Below are 25,429 nucleotides of genomic sequence, written 5' to 3'. Positions count from 1 at the left end.
ACTATGGAAACATAGTAATATAATACCTAAGCCCTTATATTAGGGGAAGTTCCCATTTAAAAAGTAAGAGATTACAATAACATTAAAGAAAGAAACATTCTTAAAAAGGGTGAATTAAGGCTCATGAGTGGGTGAGGAAATCAATATAATGAGTTTCCACCATTTCTTATAATGAGATAAAATAGAACAGTACATATTAGAGCACAGGCAAATAAGTGTAAACACTTTTATTTTTGTTATTTAGACTATTTTATCAAATAGAAGATGGTACCTATTTATTTGAGATGCATGCTAATTTCATAGATGGTAACGAGAAAGATGGCCAACGGTGACTGTAAGAAACTTGACTGAAAATTGAAAGATGGGTCCTCTTTCAAAGATGTTAAAATATGATAAAAGTATCTTAGAATCAATAATATATGGCGTATATTCACATAAATACTTGTTTCTGGTATTATAGATCAGCAGGAGCAATGTGGATTGTGCCCAAAATATATTTGAAAGCCACTACCCCAGGAAATGTATTTCCTTTTCCCTAGATTGGAATTGGATGTGACATTTTAAAATCATATGTGTGTATGTATGTGTGTGTGTATATATATATATATCAGACTACAATGCTTCAAAGAAACTCCTTGGTAAATTGAAACTAAAGTAATATTTCCAAAATTGACACAATAATTGCACATACATTATGAAGTTGTCAGTTCAATCACAAATTAAACCAACATAAAACATGTCAATGACCATGAAATGTGACAGCTTATTGAGACTGTATAGATAATACTTGAACCAACACAGTGTCAGTCCCCCAAACACCAAGCACCTAGGCAGCCCTGTGGACTCCTCAGTGCCACAGACCTTAAAAAATTACATCAGATTTTCTGTAAGGTATATTATTTATTGTTAGTTACATGTGGTCAATGGTGACATATTTTCAATAATTAAAAATTGAATAATACTGAAATAACCACAGCAGCTTTCAGTATAATTTGCTTAAGTTGTTCTAGAAAACACCGCTAATTTGTTGTTTCTGCAGAGTCAAGTATAGAAGTGAGCAGATTGGTAAATTTATAAACATCATGGAAAGAATTATAGAGAGGAACTGGAGCCACTCGAATGCCATTTGGATTCCGCTTGTCACACTGTGGGGGAAAAATAAAGCCACAATAATGTTAGTGTTATTCACACATTGAAAATGTACATTCAAGATAAACTTATGCAAAGCACCTTCATAATGATTTCCCTAAAAATTAATATATAAGCAAAATTTTTTACTTTAAGTAAAACATGGTATTTTTATGTTTTATGAAACTTTTCTCTTGATAATAATTTAAGAAATAAGAATGGATTGGTGCATGAATAGCCAAGATAAATTCCTGAAATCTATTCAGCAGCTATCTTCCTTAAGCATTTAATAGATCATACATACAGTTTTTCTTTTTTTTTTTTTTCCTGTGGGGACCCCATGGAAGGACTGGAACTCGGGTGAATTTAAGTGAATGAAAACCTCATTGGGGCCTGGAGAGTTTTAGTAAATTATCCTTCAAGTTATTTTCAAATCTGTGATCTCACAAATAAGAAGTGAGCTACATTGTAGGTCCTGAAGTAGCACCAGATAATTGGACATGCCTGGAGATTGCTACAGTTAACTTTAGAAAACACCTGCTACAGGCTAGACAATATAGTATATAGTTTATGCGTGCTGTCCCATTTCAATCCAATCACAACTCTTGGAGGTAATTATTTTTATACCCCAAATACAGATGAAAAAATCAAGCCAATAGATCCTAATGAACTTTCCTAAGAGGACAGAGCTTGACAAGGGCAGAGTCTGATCTAGAATCTTGATCTTCTGACTTGTGCCTTCAGCATCTGGGGGTAACCTCTCCTACAGGTTTGGAGGTAAGCATGAGCCAAGCAGTGCCTTAATTACATAATCATTGGAAGTAGATACGTTATCTTTTTTATCCTGAAATGACTCAGTTCACATTTATTGGTTCTCTTCAAGAGACCTTCAGGAAGGTCATATAGGCTGAAGGGTTAAAAAAAATTATTCCTTGCAATGTTACCACTCCTGGGAAGTGTATATATATCTTTTTTGACTGAAGTGACAAAGTTGAAAGTAACTTAATTTGATCAAGCAACTAAATAAGACTTTCTTTTTTTACCCTTCAATAAATTGGTATGATCTTTAATTCCATTCTTTCAATAAATGAATTATAGTACAAACAAGAGAAAACAATGTCCTGACTGAGTATGATGAAATAATAATTTTTTTCTGCCCAAACTGTTATGAAAAGAATGAGTAAGTTACAAAAAACTATTCCTATAACCCAAGTTTGTGGTATCTTCTTTTTTGTCAGAAATGACAGATCTCTATGCCTTTCAGTTAGCACAGTGCTGAGGGCTTAGTTGGCACTTAATTTATCCTTAATTGACTGACTGATGTGAAATAACATGCAACAATGAATAAACCAAACAATCCAAATTTTATCGCTAACATGCAGCCCACAGACAAAATCTGCTAGCAAAGCAAGACATACTTACAACCACTCCTCTTTTTTCTAGTTCTTGGAAAACATCTTTGTTTGGAACAGAAAATGTTATTGTTAGCTGGCACCCCCGCTCCTCTATATGAGATGGAGTAATTATGTTCACAATTGGTTTCTCGGTTGCTGCTTTATCTTTGCCATAGTTATGCTTGATCAGGTATTCCAGATAGCCAGTTAGCAAAATAGATTTTTTCCGCAATGCCTTCATTGTCGCTTGCTTAAAGATCTGTGGAATGAGAAACAATCAGATTAGAGTGTCTTACTGATTTACAAAGAAGCAAAAATTAAGAGTAAATCATGCATAAAAAGGAAATGCCCATGTTTGACCTTTCCAATAAATATCTCCTTTTAATCTCCTTTTACATAATCTTTTTTTTTTTTTTTTTTTTTTTGTAAAATCATGCCCTCCTTTAAATGCTTTGCTATTAAACACTGGAGGTAAAATTTCCATGACAGAAAAATTGTACAAATGTCACTTAAATAAAACTTGCAAAGGAAGAAAACGTAAGTTAATACTTGTACCTGTGGCAGGCCAGGTCTCACTAACGCAGGCCTCCATTACAACTGTGTCAGTACTGACCGAATGGTTAAGTATTAAAAACGAAAAACGCCCATGCCCTTATACAAGGCTGGGATGTAACAAAAGCCCACCGAGGGTTTTGCCTAGGCCTTCCCTGGGCCTGAAAGCATGACAAAATAACGAAGGAATTCTTAATAGGATTCATTTAGGATTAAACAAGCTTTTACTGTGGGTGTGAAGAAACTCCCCAGGCCTCCGCAAACAAGTTTATTGAAGGTCTAAAGGAACTCCTCAAACCTCAGTGAGGTAGCAGGAGACAAGATAAAGGCAATCACTCCAGCACCTGGACCCATTTAGATTAAGTAAATTTACTGAGGCTGCGGAGGAAGGTCTTCAGGGCTCAGACCTTAGTTATAGATTAAAAGAAGTTCATCACTTATGTCTTCAGATGAATGCACACTTACACATAGACACATAGCTTAGAAGGCATATAAGCTCTGGAAAACTTTGTAATTTTGAGTTGGTCAGGTCATAATTTCCAGGCCTTCTCCCTGTAACCAGTTACAGAAATAAAAACTCTCTTTCTCCCCTGTTCATCTGCATCTTGTTATTGGGCCACAAGAAATAATAGCCCAACCCTCAGTTTGGTCTGGGAACATACCTTCAAATTATTTTAAATTAACTTAGTATAATCAAGTAAAACATACCTTAAAAATGGATTTAAATATCATACAATATAAGCTTTTCCCCAAAACCACTTTTTGAAATCATAATCAAGAAGACTTTTCCAACTTTTATGTAAAGTTTGTTTATCCCCAAAAAAGTGCAATATGATCTAAACATGTGCAAATGTGGAAATCAGTGTTACTGGTAACATTTATAACTGCTTTACTGACTCCTAAATTTCTTCCAGTTTAACAATAAGAAAACAAGCAGTTAAATAATAATGCTAAGTTTTCTCAGAGAGGAAAGCAAATAATATTAGATAATGCATTTATTTTTACTGAAGCATTTGGGCTTGCTTTCTCTCATTTTCCCCCCTCTAAACTCTAGCACTGGTGTGAAAATACTGCCATTTGCTGCCTGAGATGTCTTATATTAAGATGAGTGACAAGGGCACACAATAACTGGTGTTGGAATATTAGGGGTCAGAACAGATGTGCTTTTCTGGCTTATCTCTTAAGGTCAAGTAGAGTGCAAAAATATATCCTACGTATAAGAACTGAATGAACTGCAAACAGAGCGTGATGCACTGGCCTGCCACTTAATGTTCCTTTTTTGTGTCATGAGCAAAGATATCAAGAGCAAAGATAGGGTCATTTGGTGATATTGAGACTTTATCAAGTCTGTGAAAACACTTATTCCTGTATGTACACGTGGCATGTGTAGGCAGGCACTCGAATAAAACTCAAACCATTCAGCCATAGATTTCCTGGAACTATACTGTATGGCGGCTATGGATTGGCTGAAGGAGAGGATGGGAACTGTACTGAAGGTAAATGATATCTAAGCAAGAGAGGAAAAACAGGACAGAATGGGGCCTGTCTCTCTCCTCCACCACACCTCCCAGACAGTGTCTGACGCCTGCAGAGACAGCTCAAGCAGAGGCTGATATCTTGGTTTCATAAGCCCCCGAGTTCTGGAGTACAAATAATAGTGCTCCAAGACTCAGCTGACCCAGGTTACACAGAATTTGGTAGGAGGCATCTCTTCATTTTCTTGGGCAAAGCAAAATGTAGGTAGACTTGGCATAATGAGGACTCAAGGGAACACTGCCAAATTTTGGGTCAAAGGCCAAGAATCAAAATTCTCCCAGAGGAGCAGGGACAGGCAAGGCCTAGGCCACAGCTGGTTTGGCTGTGAAGTTTGGAATAAAAAACTATGTGAGGAATCTTTCCAAGATTCTGTCTGGAGCTTAATAATATTCTAAGAAATTCTAAATAATAAATAAATCTAGGAAATTTTGTGGTTATGCTATGGGTACCCTAATATGTACACGGGGGCAATCAATATGTGAAGTATCACATTTAATGATAGTTCATTTGTATGCATAGGTTAGTAAAACTTTGAGAAATATTACTTGAATTTAGTTTTTAAAGGGGCTTAGGGAATGTTGCTCTTGCAGCCTTCTCTTGATAACTAGAAACCAAATTTTTTGGTATGACAAATAGCTTCCATCTTAATATACAGTAGAATGTTGTCACTTTTTAATAATAAAATAACTTTTAAATATAAAACTTACTTTCGCCATCACAACCACAATAAGGGCAATTGCATTCCGAGGCACTTTTAAATTCATCTCACACAGGGTAAAAGTCTATTCTGAGCCTCACATAAAAATATTGAGAGAGAATAATAGGGAAGTAGCATAAATATTCTATTTTCTTTTTTGCTTCTCATAAATTTTATGCTTTCAAAATTGAGAAAGAATAATTTTTTTAATTAAAAAAATGAAAAGTGTGGTTGGAAAAATATTCAGCTTAAAAGATAATACTTGGCAGAGTTTCAACTACTTGTTTTTTTTTTCTTACTGACAAAATGAACATGAAGCTAGAAAAGCTAGGTAAGTATAAACAGGAAAAATAAGTTTGGTGTGATGTTTTGAATTGTCATATTTTTCTCTTAGATTCTTAAAACTGGCTCCCTAGGAACTTTGAAAGGAAACATATAGTACATTTCTTTGTTGAGTCTTCTGACTCGCCATGTATTTTAACTGAATGCTCTAATTTCATATTTTGAAGCTATTTATTTCATTATGAATTCAGAATACTGAAAGGGCCTAAATATTGTCTACCTATTGCTACATATAAATATGAACCTTCAAATATAATATATGTATTGTTTAAATTTAAGTATTTTGAAAATTCAGGAGATTTCCTAAATAATCTTTTTTTTTTTGAGACGGAGTCTCGCTCTGTTGCCCAGGCTGGAGTGCAGTGGCCGGATCTCAGCTCACTGCAAGCTCCGCCTCCCAGGTTCATGCCATTCTCCTGCCTCAGCCTCCCCAGTAGCTGGGACTACAGGCGCCCACCACCTCACCCGGCTAGTTTTTTGTATTTTTTAGTAGAGACGGGGTTTCACCGTGTTAGCCAGGATGGTCTCAATCTCCTGACCTCGTGATCCACCCGTCTTGGCTTCCCAAAGTGCTGGGATTACAGGCTTGAGCCACTGCGCACGGCCTCCCTAAATAATCTTGTCCAAACATCTTACTTTAAACAATAAGGCAAATACATCCAAAGGGAGTTGTTGTCTGCGTGAGGTCACACTTTGCGTCCATTCAGGGAGAGAGTACTTGCCTCCAGCTTCCTGGCCTCAGGTTTCATCCCTTGATCCACAATATTTTAAGAATTATTGTATAAATGATTCGGATCCAAAAATATAAACAAAAGGACAGTTTGAAACTGATTATAACGTGCTGTTTTTAATATCAATCAACCATATACACATGTATTTTTTTAAAAAAAGCCATATTAATATCTTTTTTAAAAGTCATTGCATTAAAAATCTAAGGTCTTATTTATATATAATTGATTCTTAGGTATAGAATCTCTCCTCCAGTTCGTATTTGACTGTGTTGAATATTTCTTAAAAGTAAAGTAGAGACAACAAAGAAGCAGTTTGATTCATGCATTTACATGTTTCATTTATTGAAACTTCAACCACCTATGGAATAAACTGGTTTAAAAAGATAAGGTGGCTGAGTGCAGTGGTTCATGTCTGTCATCCCAACTGCTTAGTAGTGTAAAAAGTAAAGTAGAGGTTCCTCTTCGAAGACTTTCCTTCCCATCTAATTAGGAATAAAGAGTAACTTCTCTTACAAGCAAAATTTATTCAAAGACCTGTGCTAACATTCTTAAATAACTGCTAGCCGTAATAAATAAATCAATATACTTTAGTTCTTAGCTCCCACAATTTAGCCTAAATATTTGCCCTGGCATGCTCATACCAGTCCAAGCAAGCATTAGGTCACAGCCTGTTCCTCTTCCTTATTTAAAAGTGTTTGTACCTTTCTTAGCATTCCACAAGTTACTTCCTCCTTCATTTGTTCCCCTCTACCTTTACCTCTTTTAAAAAGTTCTAAGTTACTAGCCAATCAGGACAAATACAGAATGTAAGGTCCTGTTCCAGCCAGTGGCAACCAGACACAGCAGTAGGGTGGACACGTGAGGTTATAAAGGACCCTGTCTCCTTTGTTTGGTGTACTATTGTGGCAAAACTGCTGGCGAGTGTACCCTTTCTGCAGGAAGTAAAAATGGCCTTACTAAATAAATTAAATTTACGTTCAAGTGCTATTTCTTTATGGCACCGAAAAACAAACATTTCAAACAGGAGACTGAGGCAGGAGAATCGCTTGAGGCCGGGAGTTCCAGATTAACATGGACATAGGAGATTCCAGATTAACATGAACAACATAGCCAGACTTCATTTCTAAAAAAATTTAAAAACAAGCTGAGTACAGTGGCATGCCCTGTAGTCCTAGCTACTCAGGAGGCCGAGGTGGAGGATCACTTGAGGCCGGTAGCTCGAGATCAGCCTAGGCAACATGGCAAAATCCTGTCTCTACAAAAAATACAAAAATTAGCCGGGCATGGTGGTGCACTCATTGTACTCCCAGCTGCTGTGGAGGCTGAGGTTGGAAGATCAACTGAGTCCAGGAGGCGGAGGTTGCAGTGAGCTGAGATCCCATCACTGCACTCTAGGGGTGACAGAGGGGGACCTTGTCTCAAAAATAAAGAAATAAAATAAATAAATAATGATCAGCCAAGTGTAGTGGCGCAGACCTGTAGTCCCAGTACTCGGGAGGCGGAGGCAGGAGGATCACTTGAACTCCAGGAGTTTGAGGCCATGGTAAGCTATGATCATACCATTGCACTCCAGTCTGAACGACAGAGCTAGACCTCATCTCTACATATAAATAATAAAACTTAAAGAAAGGCAAGTATTAATAGAAACATAGTTAATTCACTGATGCTTACTCACATGAGAAGCCCATAAATGTCTAGAAAAATAGGACATTTTAACAGTTAGATACAGAAAGGGAAACAATTCAATGCATTAGTTTGTAATTCAAAAATTTTGCAATTTACAGTAAGAAATAATTTTGAAAAACACTTTTACCAACATAAGACTTGATTAACTCAAGATAATTTGGGTTAGAACATAGTCTCGGCAGTGAAATGAGCAGAAAGAGGCTCAACGGAAATATGTAAGTGATTAGAAGATCCAGAGAAGTGCATATCATTCTTCTTGTGGCTTTAGGATTTTAAGTTTAGATATTGACGGGGTAAACATAGTGAGACTTTGTCTCTACAAAACTTCAAAAATTAGCCCGGTGTAGTGGTGCACACCTGTAGTCCCAGCTACTCAGGAGACTGAGGTTTAAGTTTAGATATTAGAAAGAAAAAATAAATCAGTTGTCAGATTATAACTGAAAATAAAAACTTTATCTAGATGACTCTAATACAGTGTAGTAGGAAAACAGTGGCAGGAAAAATAGGAATGTGCTTCCTTTCCCACAGCAGAAGGGTGAATACTACTAGAAAAAACAGTCCACTACAGAAGGTGTGCCAAAGTGAGGGCATCCAAAAGGAAATTTCCAGGTGTGTCTGAGAAGTTATTTGCAAAGATATGGTCCATCAGAGGAAATTACTTTAGGTACAAGCTCTTCCTAAGGTATGTCCTTGTGCTTCTGATACTGTCACACATCTTCTCCCTGATATAAACTTGCAAGGAATGCAGAAACTTTGTTTTGTTTTAAAATGTTTAAATAAAATATTTGTCTAAATGGATATTATAAAAACAACTCAAATATCATTATCTGATTTACTAAGCAGATTTTTACTCAAAAAAACTTTCCAAAATATGTATCACCAGCTGAAAAATCTCGTTATTATGTCTGTTTTCCAAGTTAAAGAAAAATTCTGCCATGAAGTGAAAACAACACAAGCTCCATCTAGTGGTTAAACTGAGGAGGTGCGCTTTAAATTGAGATGGAATGAAATGAGGTGATGATCACTATCCAGTGGTGAAATTTAATAAAAACAGAGGAACTTGATGCTGCCATCCAGTGGCCAGAATGAGAAACTGCTATAAGTATTCACAGAATTATGCAATTTTAGATTAGAAGGAATTTTGAATCTTTATCCTGTCCAACTCATTTGATGCTGAAATCCTCTATAAGTTTTTGCTAAAAAATCAAAAACTACATGATTTTTGAAGGAGACAGGAAAAAATTTCAAATCCTTGTTTGAATAGTTCTATGTAAAACCACTGTTAGAAATATGTATGCGCATTTAACTAAAATATATTTTAAATATATGTATACAAAATATATATTTACTTTATATATTTACATTATTATGAATTCTATACTATATAACCCATATATTTTTTCTTGACTGCATTTAGTCTACTACTAAATAATAGTATCTAAGGAATCACAATTTCATTTTCTTGTTATGTATATTTATCATTTCAGGGTGAGGCTAAATTTACCTAAATAAAAATATAAATTAATTTAAAGGAAAATATTGAGTCAGTGATAGTTGAGACTATAAATGGATATAATGGCGTAGAAGTCCCAATTTAAAAAAAAATCATTAAACCACCATACTTCATGAGACAACCTTTTTTAATCTTCGGTTTACTCTGATTATTCTTTTTTTTTCCCTTCAAGTAAGTCTTTCCTAGCTTTGTCACATGGTACTTGGTCAGTTCATTAACCTATAATGAACTAGAAAAGTATAATCCCCAGTAATCACATCAGGCACACTCTCAATAAATTTATGTTGAACAAGTGAATTTATGAAGAACTAAATATTGCATGCTTATTTAGTATACAGAGAGACCAAGAGAAAGTTAAGAAAGTTTTTCATGTTTAAAAAGATACGAAGTGGAGTAAAAAGTGTATCTCCCCAAAAGAATTCTATTTAATATTTACTATGTGCCAACAATGTGCCAAGCATTGTGCTGGGGGCTGGTGACATGAATGAAGGGAGACTGTCACCACTCCCGGCTAACTTCTGTAGCTTTTATAGAGACGAGATCTCACTATGTTACCCAGGCTGGTCTCAAACTCCTGTGGTCAATTGATCCATCTGCCTTGCCTCCCAAAGTGCTGGGATTACAGGCGTGAGTCTTCGTGCCAGGCCCTGCTTTTTTAAAACACAGTTTTATGAAAACATAGCCACAATCTTTCATTTATGTATCACCTACGGCTGCTTTACCACTGCAATGATGGAACTGAGTATTTGCCACATCATCACTGTCCTAAAGGGGAATGATGCCTTCTGTCCCTTGTTCATGCACAGTGTACATGTATCATCTTGCTGTGTAGCAGAGAAAGTACTACAAATTGTCACAATCAGATCAAGAAAAAAGGCAAAGATGTGGGAAGGTTGAAACATACATCACTTACCTCTAAACTAGCATGTAAGGAACAGACCAACAAAATGGGAGGATTTGAAATTCGGAATCCACAGACCCCAGGGATTAACTGCAGTTCTGAGAAATTAATATCATGTCATTATCATAGAAGGTAACTTGAAAAGTGTCCATAAAGATACTAAAGTACTGGAGAGTAAAAGAGCAAAATGTAAACTTTTACTCCTGGGTAGAATTCCTGAGATATTTAAGATCAACTCCATGGAACTGAAATATCGACGTTATTTCCCCTTTACCAGCAGTTCCCGCCTCCCTTGTCCCCACCTTCTTAGCAGAACACCAGAAATCTTAGACCCAAGGTAAAAATGACCTCTTCTGGAAGTTTTTCTGGACCCCATTCTCTGCCTTCCTATTCCCAAGCCAGGATTCCTTGTTCTGCTCAACTGTTGCTATTCTATTATGAAACCATGTCAATGAGAGAGAGCATCAGCTTTTAGTGGCATGTAATTGTACTGTCGCCCAAAGGCAGAAATATGAATGAAATGACCTATGAAGGTGACTTTTAGCTCTAGGATTGTTAGGTCAAGTGGTTTATCTTACAAAACACACACAGAGACACACATGCACACACACATACAACAGAGGGGGCTTTAAAAAAAAGATCTGCCTAAGTATAATATATAAAAAAGGTAAATTAATAACAGATGCTCTACTAATTAAAATTAAGCAGACTGAACTGCAGCAAGTTAAATTCAATAGGGTTAAGATAGCTAGTCAGAGATAACACTATGACTGACTAAAAGAATGTTAAAAAATGATGACTTTTTATATAGTCATTAAATCCAGGAGTAAGCAAACTATGGTGATATGGTTTGGCTCTGTGTCCCCACCCAAATCTCATCTTGAACTGTAATCCCCATATGTGGAGGGAGGGACCTGATGAGAGATGACTGGATCATGGGGGCAGTTTCCCCCATGCTGTTCTCGTGATAGTGAAGGAGTTCTCACAAGATCTGATGGTTTTAAAAACAGCAGTTTTTAATGCCCTCTCTCTCTCTCTCACCTGCCACCACCTCCGATGAGCCTTGCTTTACCTTCGCCTTCTGACGTGATTGTAAGTTTCCTGAGGCTTCCCCAGCCAGGTGAAACTGTGAGTCAATTAAAATTCTTTCCTTTTCAAATTACCCAGTCTCAGGTGGTATCTTTATAGCAGTGTGAAAAGACTAATATATATGGCCATATGGCCTGTGAGCCAAATTTGACCCACTAGTATTGTTTTTGTTTTTGAGACAGAGTATCACTCTGTCACCCAGGCTGGAGTACAGCAGCTCAATCATGGCTCACTGCAGCCTTGACCTCCCTGGGCTCAGGTGATCTTCCCACCTCAGGCTCCCAAGTAGCTGGGACTACAGATGCATGCCACCACTCCTGGCTAATTTCTGTAGTTTTTATGGAGACGAGGTCTCACTATGTCACCCAAGCTGGTCTGAAACTCCTGTGGTCAATCGATCCATCTGCCTTGCCTCCCAAAGTGCTGGGATTACAGGCGTGAGTCTTTGTGCCAGGCCCTGCTTTTTTAGAATACAGTTTTAGGAAAACATAGCCAAAATCTTTCATTTGTGTATCACCTATGGCTGCTTTACCACCACAATGACAGAACTGAGTATTCGCCACAGAGACTATATAGCCCAGAAAGCTTAAAATATGTCCTATCTGGTCCTTCACAGAAAAAGTTTGCTACCCCTGATCAAATTCAATTCTTTTATTTCCAAATAAGAAAACCCATCTCAAAGAATTTAAATAACTGGTATAATAACAGATCTCATTATTTTAGCAGCCAAGGTAAAATACAGGTAACCTGACTTGATTGGAATATCCCATCTTGCAATTTGGTTGCTACACATTTGAATACCAATGGTCCCTGACTTAACGATGGTTTGACTTAAAATTGCTCAATTCTACAGTGATACAAAAGTGGTACACCTTCAGTAGAAGCCATACTTCGAGTACCCATACACCCATTCTGTTTTTCACTTTTAGTAAAGTATTCAATAAATCATATAATATACTGAATGCTTTATTATAAAATAGGATTTGTGTTAGATGGTTTTGCCCAACTCTAGGCTATGTAAGTGTTTTGAATGTGTTTTAAGGTAGGCTAGGCTAAGCCATGATGTTCTATAGATTAGGTGTATTACATGCATTTTTTACTTCAGATATTTTCAGCTTATGATGGGCTTATCAGGAAATAACCCCACTGTAAGTCAAAGAGCACCTATATATACAAAATATTATCTCAGGCCAGCCTAGGCAACATAGCAAGACCTCATCTCCACTAAATCATCATCATCATCATCATCATCATCATCATCATCATCACCATCCGGTCACAGTGGTGCACACCTCTAGTCCCAGCTACTTAGGAGGCTAAGGTGAGAAGATTGCTTGAGCCAGGGATATCAAGGCTGAACTGAGCTTGACTGCAACATTGTACTCCCACCTAGTTGACAGAGCAAGACCCTGTTCCAAAAACAAAAAAAATAAAATCAATAAAAAATGGAAACAAATTTAAAACGGTATCTCAGGGTTTAAAGCAATCTGAAGGATCAAGTTTATGTTGAACTCTCAAAGCACTTATGATCTTTCCACGTCCCATGTGATTGAGAAATAGTCACGCAGGAAAAAGAAGCTCTGCATGGTAGAGTTTCACTTCTATCTGCTAGGGTTAACTGCTCTCAGGAATTGCTATACTCTTTGGTACATGGCAAAAGCCACAAAAGGAAAATATTTAGGAAAAAAGAGGAGGGAAAATGAGTATTGATTACAGTACTGCTATGTCCTACTTGGCTTATTGTTTTGAACTTGACTAACCCTAAAACCAAATCTTTAAATAGGTTTTATTATTTACATTAGATAAGTGGAAAGAAACAACGACACAAGATGATGTAACTTGTGCAGGGTCAAAAAACTATTAAGCAGCAAAGTGTGATTAACACCCAAGTCTTTCTGGATCTGACTCCAAGCCCCAAATTTCCTCCTACCCTCCATGCCCCATGTTTCAGGCACTCTATATTGGCCAAGCCACATGACCCTTACCTTGGACTTCATTTTCTTTTACCTCCCTACTAAGGGATAGACTCAAAATCATGCTAAAACCTATAAACTCTTAGTCTTACACTCCAGAAATGTCATTTCTTATTTGAGAATTCTCAGTGACATTTTTTGAAGCACACTCTCCATGGGGCATATACATCACACATAACACAAAGACAAATGAACATTGAAATAAAGTTAAAATACAATGACTTATTAGGTAAAATTAATATACTTACTGTTATCCATCTTAAATCTGGTGCTGAGTTCATGGCCAAACCATCCCACTAATCTAAAATATAAATAAAAACATTAGTTTTTTGGGGGGTTTTTTTGCATGAAGTCTTGCTCTGTTGCCTAGGCTGGAGTGCAGTGGCATGATCTCAGCTCACTGCAACCTCTGCCTCTTGGGTTCAAGTGACTCTTGCGCCTTAGCCTCTCAAGTAGCTGAGACTACAGGCATGCACCACCATTCCCAGCTAGTTTTTGTCTTTTTAGTAGAGATAGGGTTTCACCATGTTGGCCAGGCTGGTCTTGAATTCCTGGGCTCCAGTGATTCATCAGCCTTGGCCTCCCAAAGTGCTGAGATTACAGGTATGAGCCACTGTGACTGGACATGATATTTTGATCTATAAAAATAGACACTACTAATTTAGAAATCTGGGGCCTACATTATAAAGCCATTTGTAATATAAGTAATCAAATACTTCAGTAGATAAAATGCTATATACTATCATATGGTAATTAATATTTATAATGTAAAGAATGAGGATAAAAATCTATCCATCTCTATTATTATTTTATTTTTGTGTGAAATATCAACTTGAGAGTTATAGTTAATGACATTTTTTATTTAAAATAAAATGAACAAAAATATTAAGCAGTTTTTTATTTTAAAATGAAGCTAAAAGCTCAAAAAGGCCAAACAATTAATACAATATTTTCACAATAGAATCTCTAAAGAGAAATGTACCCAAAAAACCCATATAATTGTTGAAAGTTTTAAAAATACTTTTAAAAGAAATAGGTTGCTTTCATATTGTTTTTGTTTTGTTTTGTTTTGTTTTTGTTTTTTAGACAGAGTTTCACTCTTGTTGCCCAGGCTGGAGTGCAATGGCGTGATCTTGGCTCACCACAACCTCCGCCTTCCAGGTTCAAGTAATTATTCTGCCTCAGCCTCTCAAGTAGCTGGAATTGCAGGCACGTGCCACCACGCCCAGCTAACTTTTTTGTATTTTTAGTAGAGATGGGGTTTCACCATGTTGGTCAGACTGGGCTTGAACTCCCGACCTCAAGTGATTGGCCCGCCTGGGCCTCCCAAAGTGCTGGGATTACAGGCATGAGCCACCGCGCCCAGCCTCACACCTGTAGTCCCAGCACTTTGGGAGGCCAAGGTGGGTGGATCACGAGGTCAGGAGTTCGAGACGAGCCTGACCAACGTGGTGAAACCCCATCTCTACTAAAAATACAAAAGTTAGACAGGCATGGTGGTGCACACCTGTAGTCCCAGCTAAACAGGAGGCTGAGGCAGGAGAATTGGTTGCAGTGAGCCGAGAAGGTGCCACTGCACTCTGGCTTGGATGACAGAGTGAGACTCCGTGTCAAAAAAAAAAAAAAAGAATGTAAAATAAGCCAGACATAAAATACAAAATATATAGGAAAAATCAAATATGTGTGTGTATATATTAGATGAAAAAGACTACAAAGCAATTTAAAGAAAAATATTAAAAAATTAGAAAGAGAAATATCATGTTGCTTCTAATCAATTATCCCTAAATAATATTTTAGTTTTAGTAATGTCAAAATAAAAATTCCAAGGCACTATTTTTTGGGACATGACAAAATGTTTTAAAATTTATGTAGAATATATGGGTGAACACAGTAAATTTTGAAATAGAAAATATAGTGAGGAATATGCTATATTATCTTGTAATAGTATCTTATATGTTTTATATAATATAGCATATTATAAAGTGCAGTACATGAGACTAATTCTAGTAAAAGAAACATCAGTGAGACAAATGAGATATGATAGTAAATACAGAAACAGTCCTCAGATCATGTCACAATTATCACCTCTTAATTATGACATCTCCAAAATGCAAAAATGAAAAAATTATATTTACATACTCATGATTTTCAAAACAGAAATTTCTAAGTATAAAACAGAAGAAAATTCAAAGGAACATACCAACAGATTTATAAACATTTAAAATTCTGTATTAAAAAGATAGACAAAATTGCAAGGCAAACCAGATGGGGAAGACGAGTGGTATCTGTCCCATATGAAAGAGTTTTCACTAAGAGTTTTTACACAGAAAAAGGACAATGCACCAAGAGCAACCCAGCCACAAAGCACGGACAGGCAGTTTATAAAGGAGAAATGTCTGTGCCCCATGAATTCAGGAAAAGGAAACAAAACAAACAAAAACACCTCAATCTCACTAATGTTTCACACTATAAAGATGAGACCATATTTTATATATCAAATCTGCAAAATGATTTAAAATTATGCTTATTTTCATTAAAGATTCAAAGAAAAGGAAATCAGCCAATTGTTGAATAATGATAATAAATAAGTAATAAAATCTTTCTAGAGGACAATTTAAGAAGATATATGGGAAATATGCATTGTTTTCTGTCCCAGAAATTTTACTACTTCCAATTTATCTAAATTGGATTACACTATTTGGATTACACTATTTGAAGTACACCAAGATTTGTGTATTAGTGATAAGGAACAGTGGGCAGAGAAAATCTAGGCAGAACAGAGTGGGTCCCCAGGAATTCCCACCCTGAAGCTGAAAAACCTGAAACCATAGCCCAAAGGGAGAACTTCTATCCCTATTTTCCTGCTGAAATGTTCCCTTTTCCTAAACCACCCACGGCCCCACCCCGCCCCATCCTGTGCCTGTATAAACCCAAGACTCCGCCAGTAGACAGGATACAGCTAGGCATAGAAGTGGCTTGACTTCAGGGGGACAGCTTGACAGCGTAACTTCGAGAAGAATCTGGCGTCACACTGGCCCTTTGCTCTAGCTGGTGGAAGGCAGCTGCCTCGTGTGAAAAGGCAGAGGCCCCACTGGGCTATTAACACTTACGCCGCCTGCGGACAGCAGAGCTAAAAGAGCACAGTAACATGGCCTCTGGGGCTTTGAGAGTCGCAGGCACCCCCGCTTGGACTCTGTTGTGGGGCCTGCATGGAGTTCACTCCTGCCGGTTCTAAAGCGTGGGACTAGTTCCTACACCGGCTCACCTGTGCGCTCCCTCCCACGAAGGGTGGAACGCTGCAGGTCCGAGTGCGTGGAGCTGGATCTACCAGCACCGAAGTGGCCAGCCGATTCCAGCACTCATTCATTCCGGCTCCCGTACTCGTTCGCTCGTGCACTCTCTCCCGCGAGGAGTTGAGAGCAGCGAGGCGGCTGAGTAAACGAGGCATCCCTGTCACGAGTTCCGAGAACGGGTCAGGGAAATATCCTGCTTCATTAGGACAATTAACACAATACAATTTTCAGTGTCAAAACTACCTGAATATCTTGTAATAGAGAACTGATAGAAACAAATTACACCATTGCATGTGAAGGGATACTCTGCAGCCATTATAAAAATCCTATTTAAAAGAATATATATATATACACAAAAAGATTAAAATGGAGATCACAATATTTTGAGTGTGCTTCTAGTTTTAAAACAATAACATGTATGTACGTATATTTAACTATGGCCAAAATGTTAAATATTTTAACTTATGCCTTATTCCTATCTATATTTTCCAGATTTTTCTTAAAGAGCACATATTGTTGTTGCATCAATGAAAGGTTCTAATTATCATTTTAACTCCTCTTTATTAGTCCAAATTTATTTTAATTTCAAAAATATTTTATGTATTTTGCATATAGTTTTATAGAATTAATTAGCAGAGTCTGATTAATTATGCAAAATGATTAATTTTTAAAAATCTAGCACTTAAAAATATACAGTTCTCATTAACTTATTAAAATTCATAGTGTACCAGTCGAGGCATACCTTTGAAACCTTACTTCTAATATTTATTCTCTCATTTCAAGTAATTCATTATGAGAACCTAATGATCCTCTCTTTTTGTCCCCAATGGTTCTTCTGCCTATAATGATGACATTGGGTGGAATCTGCATAGGAGGAACTGAAAAAAATCAGAAAAGAGTGGTAAAAGCTCAAGTGATGGAATATCTACTGAAGTTCCAGTTTAAAAAAAAATTATCTAAAATAAAGACAAGGTGCCCAATTTGAATTTCAAAAGCTACACCCTTGATACAATTAAGGGTATAGAATACAAGAGAGCAGGGCCATTTTTAGAGCAGCGGTTATATTATGTATCCTGCAGAAAAAGGAGGCACATCCATAGAAAGAATCAACAGGACCCCTAAGAGATGGAAGTAGTGAGCAAATGAAAAATCTGAAGGGCTACTGTACCCTTTCTCTCCTAGCCTCCTTCTTAGGTACCTTCCCCAAATTGCTAATCCAGGAAAATTCAACATATTCAGTGATGAACAATGAAAAAAGAACTGGGTATTAGCAGTAACACAAAGATTTTCCACGAAAAATGGGAGAAATCTACAAAAAATGAAAAATATGCAGTAGGAAAAGACTGCCTAAAAGTGGACGAGAAATGTAATGAAAATGAATACATAAAGAGAACAACAGAAGCATAATGAAATAATATTCCATGTGCTTGGAAAAAGCCAAGTAAAAATGTAGGAATAGGATTAACATATCTTAACAATAGGCGGGATGAAAATGAGCATGCAGAAATCAGGAAAGAATTAGAAAACAAAAATAAAACACATAAAAGAAAGAAAAAAAGATTTGAAAAACTGCAAGAAAGGCAGGATACTGTGGAAAAACTAGCAAGGGACAAAAGATAGTTGTGAGAAAAAATAAACAAAGAGATATATTTTAAATAGTTTAGAGATAAAATGACAAATTTAGTGAACAGATAAATAAGTTCCATCATAATCAGAATGAGTTTCCAAAGAAGGAAAGCATGAGAAGAAATTTCTTAGTTATGATTCAAGATAACTTTGAGGAAATAAAAATGATTTGAATCTACATTGAAAAAATGCAACATCCTCTGAGTTAGCTGGGAGGAATTAACTCAGAATGGTCAATTTTGGTTACTGCCTATTAAAATTTTTGGATTTTAAGGTTAGAGAAAAAACTGAAGTTCCACTCAAAAAAGGGTTAAGTGAGAATAAAGAAAGAAATGTCAGATTGGCTTCAAATGTATCAAATGCAACCATTCAATGACAGAGACTAATATAGAAATACCTGTATAATACTCAGAGGAAAAAAAAAAACATGATACATGAATGCTATGTTTGACTAAGTCAAACTGTATAAGTTTTACTGATATTGATCAATATCATATATCTATCATCTATATATCTATATGATATATATCTATATGATATCTATATGATATATAGATGATAGATATATGATATTGATCAATATCATACATAAATATATTGATATTTTTCCCATTAATTCTTCATTACCTGAAAAAGAACTTAAGTCAGCCAAGAGATGACTGGTGAAACTATAACAAAATGACATATTATGACTATTGAATGTATTTAATTATAGGAATGAGACTAAACAAATGTGGAGATTAAGGTAATAGTAAATAAGAAATGACATGTGAAAGTGTAAAAATAAATAACTAAACAAATAGGGGAGTTAACGAAGTTTTACTTACTATCCATAATTTAAACATGATAGATCAGGTAAAACAAGTATAATCAAATCTAAGAATACAAAGTGAATATCAAGAAAGTTAAAATTATTGACAAAAGTATCCTTCTTATCGTTTTTTTTGGTCTGAATTCCACCTTGTCATATATAAAGATTTCATCTTACTTTATTTTCCAATTTCTATACTTTTGCTCATCCTTTTATTCTATTTTTTTCTGAGTTATTTATTTTAATTGAGCCTCTGCTTTGTAGTACAGTCTGATGACTTTATCTTTCAATATGTGAATTGAATCTATTGATATTTATTACTCTGACAAATATGTCTGGTCTTAATTCAATGTCATTTAATGTCATATTTTCTATTTCTAAAGCTTTTTTAAAAAGTCTTTCAACATGAGATGATTTGCTTTTTTACCCATTATTTTTTATTTAGTACTTTGATATTTAAGGTTTTAATTTAAATTTTTCTTTTCCTTTATTCTACTAGTTCTCTTCCGTGAACAATTATAGATTTAGCAGCTTTCTTCCTTCTACCTAATTTGTTATCACTTGATAGTTTTGTCAATAATTTGAAAAATTCACAATAAAGATAAAACATTTATGAATTGTTGTTCACAACATAATGCCACACCAACACTCATAAAGCAAACATTACAGAGACTATAAGGAGAGAGAAATATCCTGTGGCAGAAGTTTTATTAACCTCTCTAAGTCCATGACAGATCAAGTGGACAAATATATCAATTAAGACGGTAAATCTAACATAAATGTTTAATGCGGTGACTTGAAATAAAGATTATAGCTTTCAAAAGAAATGCTCATAAAATGTTGACTATAACTACACAAAATCTTTAATATCTCCAAAATGTATATATTGCTGACCATAGTATCTGAGTATAATCCAATAAGACTAAAAATCAATTAAAAAACTCAGAAAATGAAAAGACTCAATTACCTGGCAAGTTTAAAGTAAATTTATCTGAAATTACTTTTAGGATAAAGAGAAATACAAACTGAATTGGTAAAATTTCCTTTACAAGAATGATTTTTAAAAGCTCCAGATCAAGACTTTTGGGAAATTGCCAAAACAGTGCAGAGAGAAAAATTCATAGCTTTAAACTGTAGATCAATTTAAAAATTAGAAAGAAAGTAGCTAAATCAATAATAAGACTAAAAAGTGTCATGAAAGTACACGATATGGATCTAAAATAAAGAGCGGTATGCAATTAACAAAGAAAAAAGCTGAAATTAATAGTTAAAAAACATAAAATGACAGTTACATCGATACATAAGTCAAGTTTGTTGTGGTGAGGGAGAGGAATACCAATTAATCAAGAAAACACAAGAAGGTATGGCTATGAAAAGAAAAACATATGCAGAAGGATATTCACAAAATAGGGAAAATAAGCACATTATAAGAGAGGCATTGCTTAAATTAATTTACAAATTTAGATTAAATGAATAATTTTCTGGGAGAATATTACTTATTCAACCTAATCCCAGAAAGGAACAAAAATGGAAACTAATAGATTTTAATAGGAGAAATAGAGAAAAAGCTTAAACATCTGAAATTCACAAAAGAAGGTAATCTCATGGGGAAATTCTATCAATACTTTTTAGTAGATAATTCCAATGCTATTTAAACTAGCTCAGTGCATAGAAAACAAAAACCAAATCAAAAAAGCGGCATGGGAGATATTATCATTTTTTGTGATGACATTATCATATTAATATTAAACTAGGTTAGGATTGCATACACAAAATATTCAGTCTTAAAAAATTAATACAAAAATCATAAAATACTGCCAATGGATTCTAACAGCATATTAAATAATAACACATTATGAACAGTAGGGTTCACATAGAGCAAAAATGGGTCTATACTAGCAAATTTATTAATATACAATTCATTTTATTAATAAAGCTAAAGGAAAAACAAGAAGATTATCTCCTTAAACCCTGTAAAGACATTTACAACATTCTTATTCTTAAGTTTTAAAAAAACTAAAGAAAACAATGGTGGAAAGATACTTAATGTAATGAAATACAGCAATCTCAGCCTGAAAGTCAAACTCAGATTTAGCAACACCATAGTTACTTTCATTAATACCAAGATTTGGCAGATATAAAAATAGGAAAGAAGATGCAAATTATTACTATCATACTTTCAAGTTACATAATTTTTTACTTGATATGAATATTTGGATACATTAGTATGGTAGTCTGGTGGAAAATTAATACAAGAAACAAATATCTGAAATCTAAAATTGCAATAAATTTATACATTACCAAAAAAAGTTCAAGACCTACATTCCTGAACGACAAAAATACTTGAATAATATTTAATATCAAGAAAATGTTAATTATCCTTAAATTGATGCACAAATTTAATATGATTTCAAGTGATAAAATGTGGATATGTGTCCCTGCCCAAATCTCATATTGAAATGTAATTCCCAATGTCGAAGATGGGGCCTGGTGGAAGTTGATTGGATCATGGGGATGGATTTCTCATAAATGGTTTAGCACCATCCCTCTTGGTACTGTCCTTGCAATCGTGTGTGAGTTCTGGTCAAACGATTTCTGGTCGTTTAAAAGTGTGTAGCATCTCATTCCTTGCTCTCTCTTGGCCTGCCATGTGAGGTGCCTGCCCCCCATTTGCCTCCTGCCATGATTGTAAGTTTCCCAAGACCTCTACAAAAGCCGAGCAGATTCCAGCACCATGCTTCCTGTACAGCCTGCAGAACCATGAGCCAATTAAACCTCTTTTCTTTGTAAATTACCCAGTATCAAGTATTTCTTTATAGCAATGTGAGAAAGGCCTATAATACATCAGTAAAAATAGGTTTTTATTTAGGAAGCAGAAAAGCTTATTCTAATGTCATTTGGGAAAACAAATAATATTAAGAAATCTCTAAAAAACAAGAACAATGAAGTGAAGTATTTCAACAAGATATTAAATGTTGTGAAACTCCAAAATGAAAACAATGTGGTAATTCATTACGAAATCAGTTAATATATAACTCATTATACTAATAAAGCTAGAGAAACTCAGGATCAATTCTGTAGACCAACAAATCAGAAGAGAAAGTCCTATCAAGCAACAACATATTTTTAAAAATTCCTCTGCAGCTCATATTAAAAAGAGTTAATCTTTCTAGTACAAGAGTATATAGAGATCAATAAGGCAAAAATAAAAATCTAAGAAAAATGACCAAAGGATATGAATAGACCATTTACAGAAAAGAAAAACAAATAGTTCTTAAAAGTTAAAAAGAAAATCTCTCCAATTACTATTAATATCAATACAAAATAAAACTACATTGCGATACCATTGTTCACCTCTCAGATTGGCAAAAATGCAAAAATCTGATTATGTACTCTATTGGTGTGACTGTGGGTAAAGGCTAACTCCCATGTATTACTTAGGGAGTATAATGTGATACACCTCTGTGAAAATAAATGAGCAATAGCTACCAAAGTTATAAAGACAAACACCATTGACCTAGGAAATTCACTTCTGGAAATTTAATCTCCAGAAGTATTTAAATAAGTATGAAGTAAATTATGTATAATTATAATCAAGTGCATCTGTTTAGTAATAGTCCAAGATCGAAAGGAACCTACAAATTGTCTACACAGAAAACCAACAAAGAAATGTCAAAGTTAAACTATAGTCTACCAAATGGACCTAACAGATACAGAATATTTCATTCAACTGCTTTAGCAGACACATTTTTCTCATCAGCACCTAGAACACTCTCCAGGATAGACCATATGTTAGGCCACAAAATAACTCTCAACAACTTTTAAAATGTTGCAATCATATCAAGTATCTTTTCTGATCATAAGGGAATAAAACTAGAAATGAGTTACAAAAGGAACTTTGGAAACTGTACAAATACATGGAAATTAAGCAACATGCTCCTGAACAACTGAGTCAATGAAGAAAGTAAGAAGGAAATTTAAAAATTTCTTGAAAGAAATGAAAATTGAAACATAACACACCAGAACCTATGGGATACAGCAAAATCAGTACAAGAGGAAAGTTTATGGCAATAAATGCCTACATCCAAAAAGTAGAAAGATTTCAAATAAAAATCCTAATGATGCACCTGAAGGAACTAGAAAAGCAAGAACAAACCAAACCCAAAATTAGTAGAAGGAAGGAAAGAAAAAAGATCAGAATAGAAATAGATAAAATTGAGAACAAAACAAATATAAAAGATCAGCAAAACTAAATGCTGTGGTTTTTTTTTTAAGGATAAACGAAATTGGCAAACCTTTAGCCAGACTAAGAAAAAAGAAGACCTAAATAAATAAAAATACAAACTAAAAAGGGAACATTACAACTGATACCACAGAAATACAAAGGATAATTACAGACTAATATGAACAGCTATATGCAACACATTGAAAAATCTAGAAGAAATTAATAAATTCCTGGACGCACACGACCTACCAGGGTTGAACTACGAAGAAACAGTAAGAAGATTGAAGCAATAATAAAAAGTCTCCCATTAAAGAAAATCCACAGATGTGATGGATTCACTAATAAATTCTACCACACACTTCAAGAAGAACTAATACCAATTCTTCTCAAACTATCTCAAAAATTTAAGAGGAGGGAATACTTTCAAACTCATTCCATGAGGCCAGCATTACCCTGATACCAATAGCAGACAAGGACACAGCAAGAGAAAAAGAAAACTACTGGGCAATATCCCTGATGAACACAGTTGCTAAAATCCTTAACAAAACACTAGAAACCCAATTCAAACAACACATTAAAAAGATTATTCACCATGATTAAGAGGCATTCATCCCAGGGATGCAAGGATGTTGCAAAACCCTATGATCATTGCAATAGGTGCTAAAAAGGCACTTAATAAAATTCAACATACCTTCATAATAAATATTTTCAACAAATTGGTTATAGAAGCAATACACCCCAATAACATAAAGGCCATAGATGACAAACCCACAGCTTATATCAAATTGAACAGGGAAAAATTGAAAGCCTTTTTTCTAAGATTAGAACAAGACAAGGATGCCCACTTTAACAACTGCTGTTGAACATATACTGAAAGTCTTAGACAGAGCAATCAAGCAAGAGAAATAAATAAAAATCATTCAGACAGGAAAAGAAGTTAAATTATCTCTCTTAACTGATGATGTGCTTCTATACCTAGAACACCCTAAAGAATCTGCCAAAAGGGCCCTGAAACTGATAAACAACTTCAATAAAGTTTCAGGCCACAAAATCAATTAAAAAAAATCAGTAGCACTTCTATTCATCGATAACAATCAAGTTGAGAACAAAATCAATAATACAATCTCATTTATAGTACCTGAAAAAATAAATAAATAAAATACCTAGGAATACATCTAACCAAGGAGGTGAATGATCTTTACAAGGAGAACTACAAAACTCTGCCAAAAGAAATCAGAGATGACACAAATGGAAAAACACTCCTTGCTCATGGACAAGAAGAATCAATATTGCTAAAATGGCTATATTGTTCAAAGCAATTTACAGATTCAACACTATTCCTATACCAAGCTACCAACATTATGTTTTCACAGAACTAGAAAAAACTATTCTAAAATATATATATAACCAAAAAAGAGCCCAAATAGACAAAGCAATCCTAAGCAAAAATAACAAAGCTGGTGGCATCACATGACTTGACTTCAAACTATACTCTAAGGCTACAGTAATCAAAATGGCATGGTACTGCTACCAAAACAGACACATGGACCAAAGGGACAGGACAGAGAATCCAGAAATAAAGCTGCACGATAACAGTCATCTGATCTTTGACCAAGTTGACAAAACAAGCAATCGTAAAAAGACTCTCTATTCAATAAATGGTGGTGGGATAACTGGCTGTCAATATGCAGAAGAATAAAACTGGACACCTACCTTTTACCACATAGAAAAATTAACTCAAGATGGATTAAAAGCTTAAATGTAAGACCTAAACCTATAAAAGTCTTAGAAGAAAACCTAGGAAATACCATTCTGGATATCAGCTTTGGCAAAGAATTTATGACTGAGTCCTCAAAAGCGATCATGACAAAAACAAAAATAGACAAGTGAGACTTAATTAAACCAAAGAGCTTCTTCACTGCAAAAGAAACT

The 25,429-nt window shown here is 35.1% G+C and overlaps 1 protein-coding gene across 1 annotated transcript in view; it reads right to left on the bottom strand.

The window, feature by feature from the left end:
* Positions 1 to 880: 880 nt before the first annotated feature.
* The window catches only part of KYNU (kynureninase), a 166,529-nt gene continuing 141,980 nt past the window's right edge, over positions 881 to 25,429 (bottom strand). The window contains exons 11-14 of the mRNA XM_015110049.3: positions 13,791 to 13,843; positions 10,493 to 10,578; positions 2,551 to 2,781; positions 881 to 1,145 (exon numbers count right to left, since the gene is read on the bottom strand). Coding sequence (XP_014965535.1) covers positions 1,020 to 1,145; positions 2,551 to 2,781; positions 10,493 to 10,578; positions 13,791 to 13,843 — 496 coding nt within the window. The 3' untranslated portion in view covers positions 881 to 1,019. The remainder of the gene's footprint in view (positions 1,146 to 2,550; positions 2,782 to 10,492; positions 10,579 to 13,790; positions 13,844 to 25,429) is intronic.

This window comes from Macaca mulatta, chromosome 12 (genome assembly GCF_049350105.2).
Source record: "Macaca mulatta isolate MMU2019108-1 chromosome 12, T2T-MMU8v2.0, whole genome shotgun sequence".
Classification (NCBI taxonomy): Eukaryota; Metazoa; Chordata; class Mammalia; order Primates; family Cercopithecidae; genus Macaca; species Macaca mulatta.
Note: the sequence above shows the minus strand (reverse complement) of the source record. Positions and strands in the feature narration are given on the sequence as shown.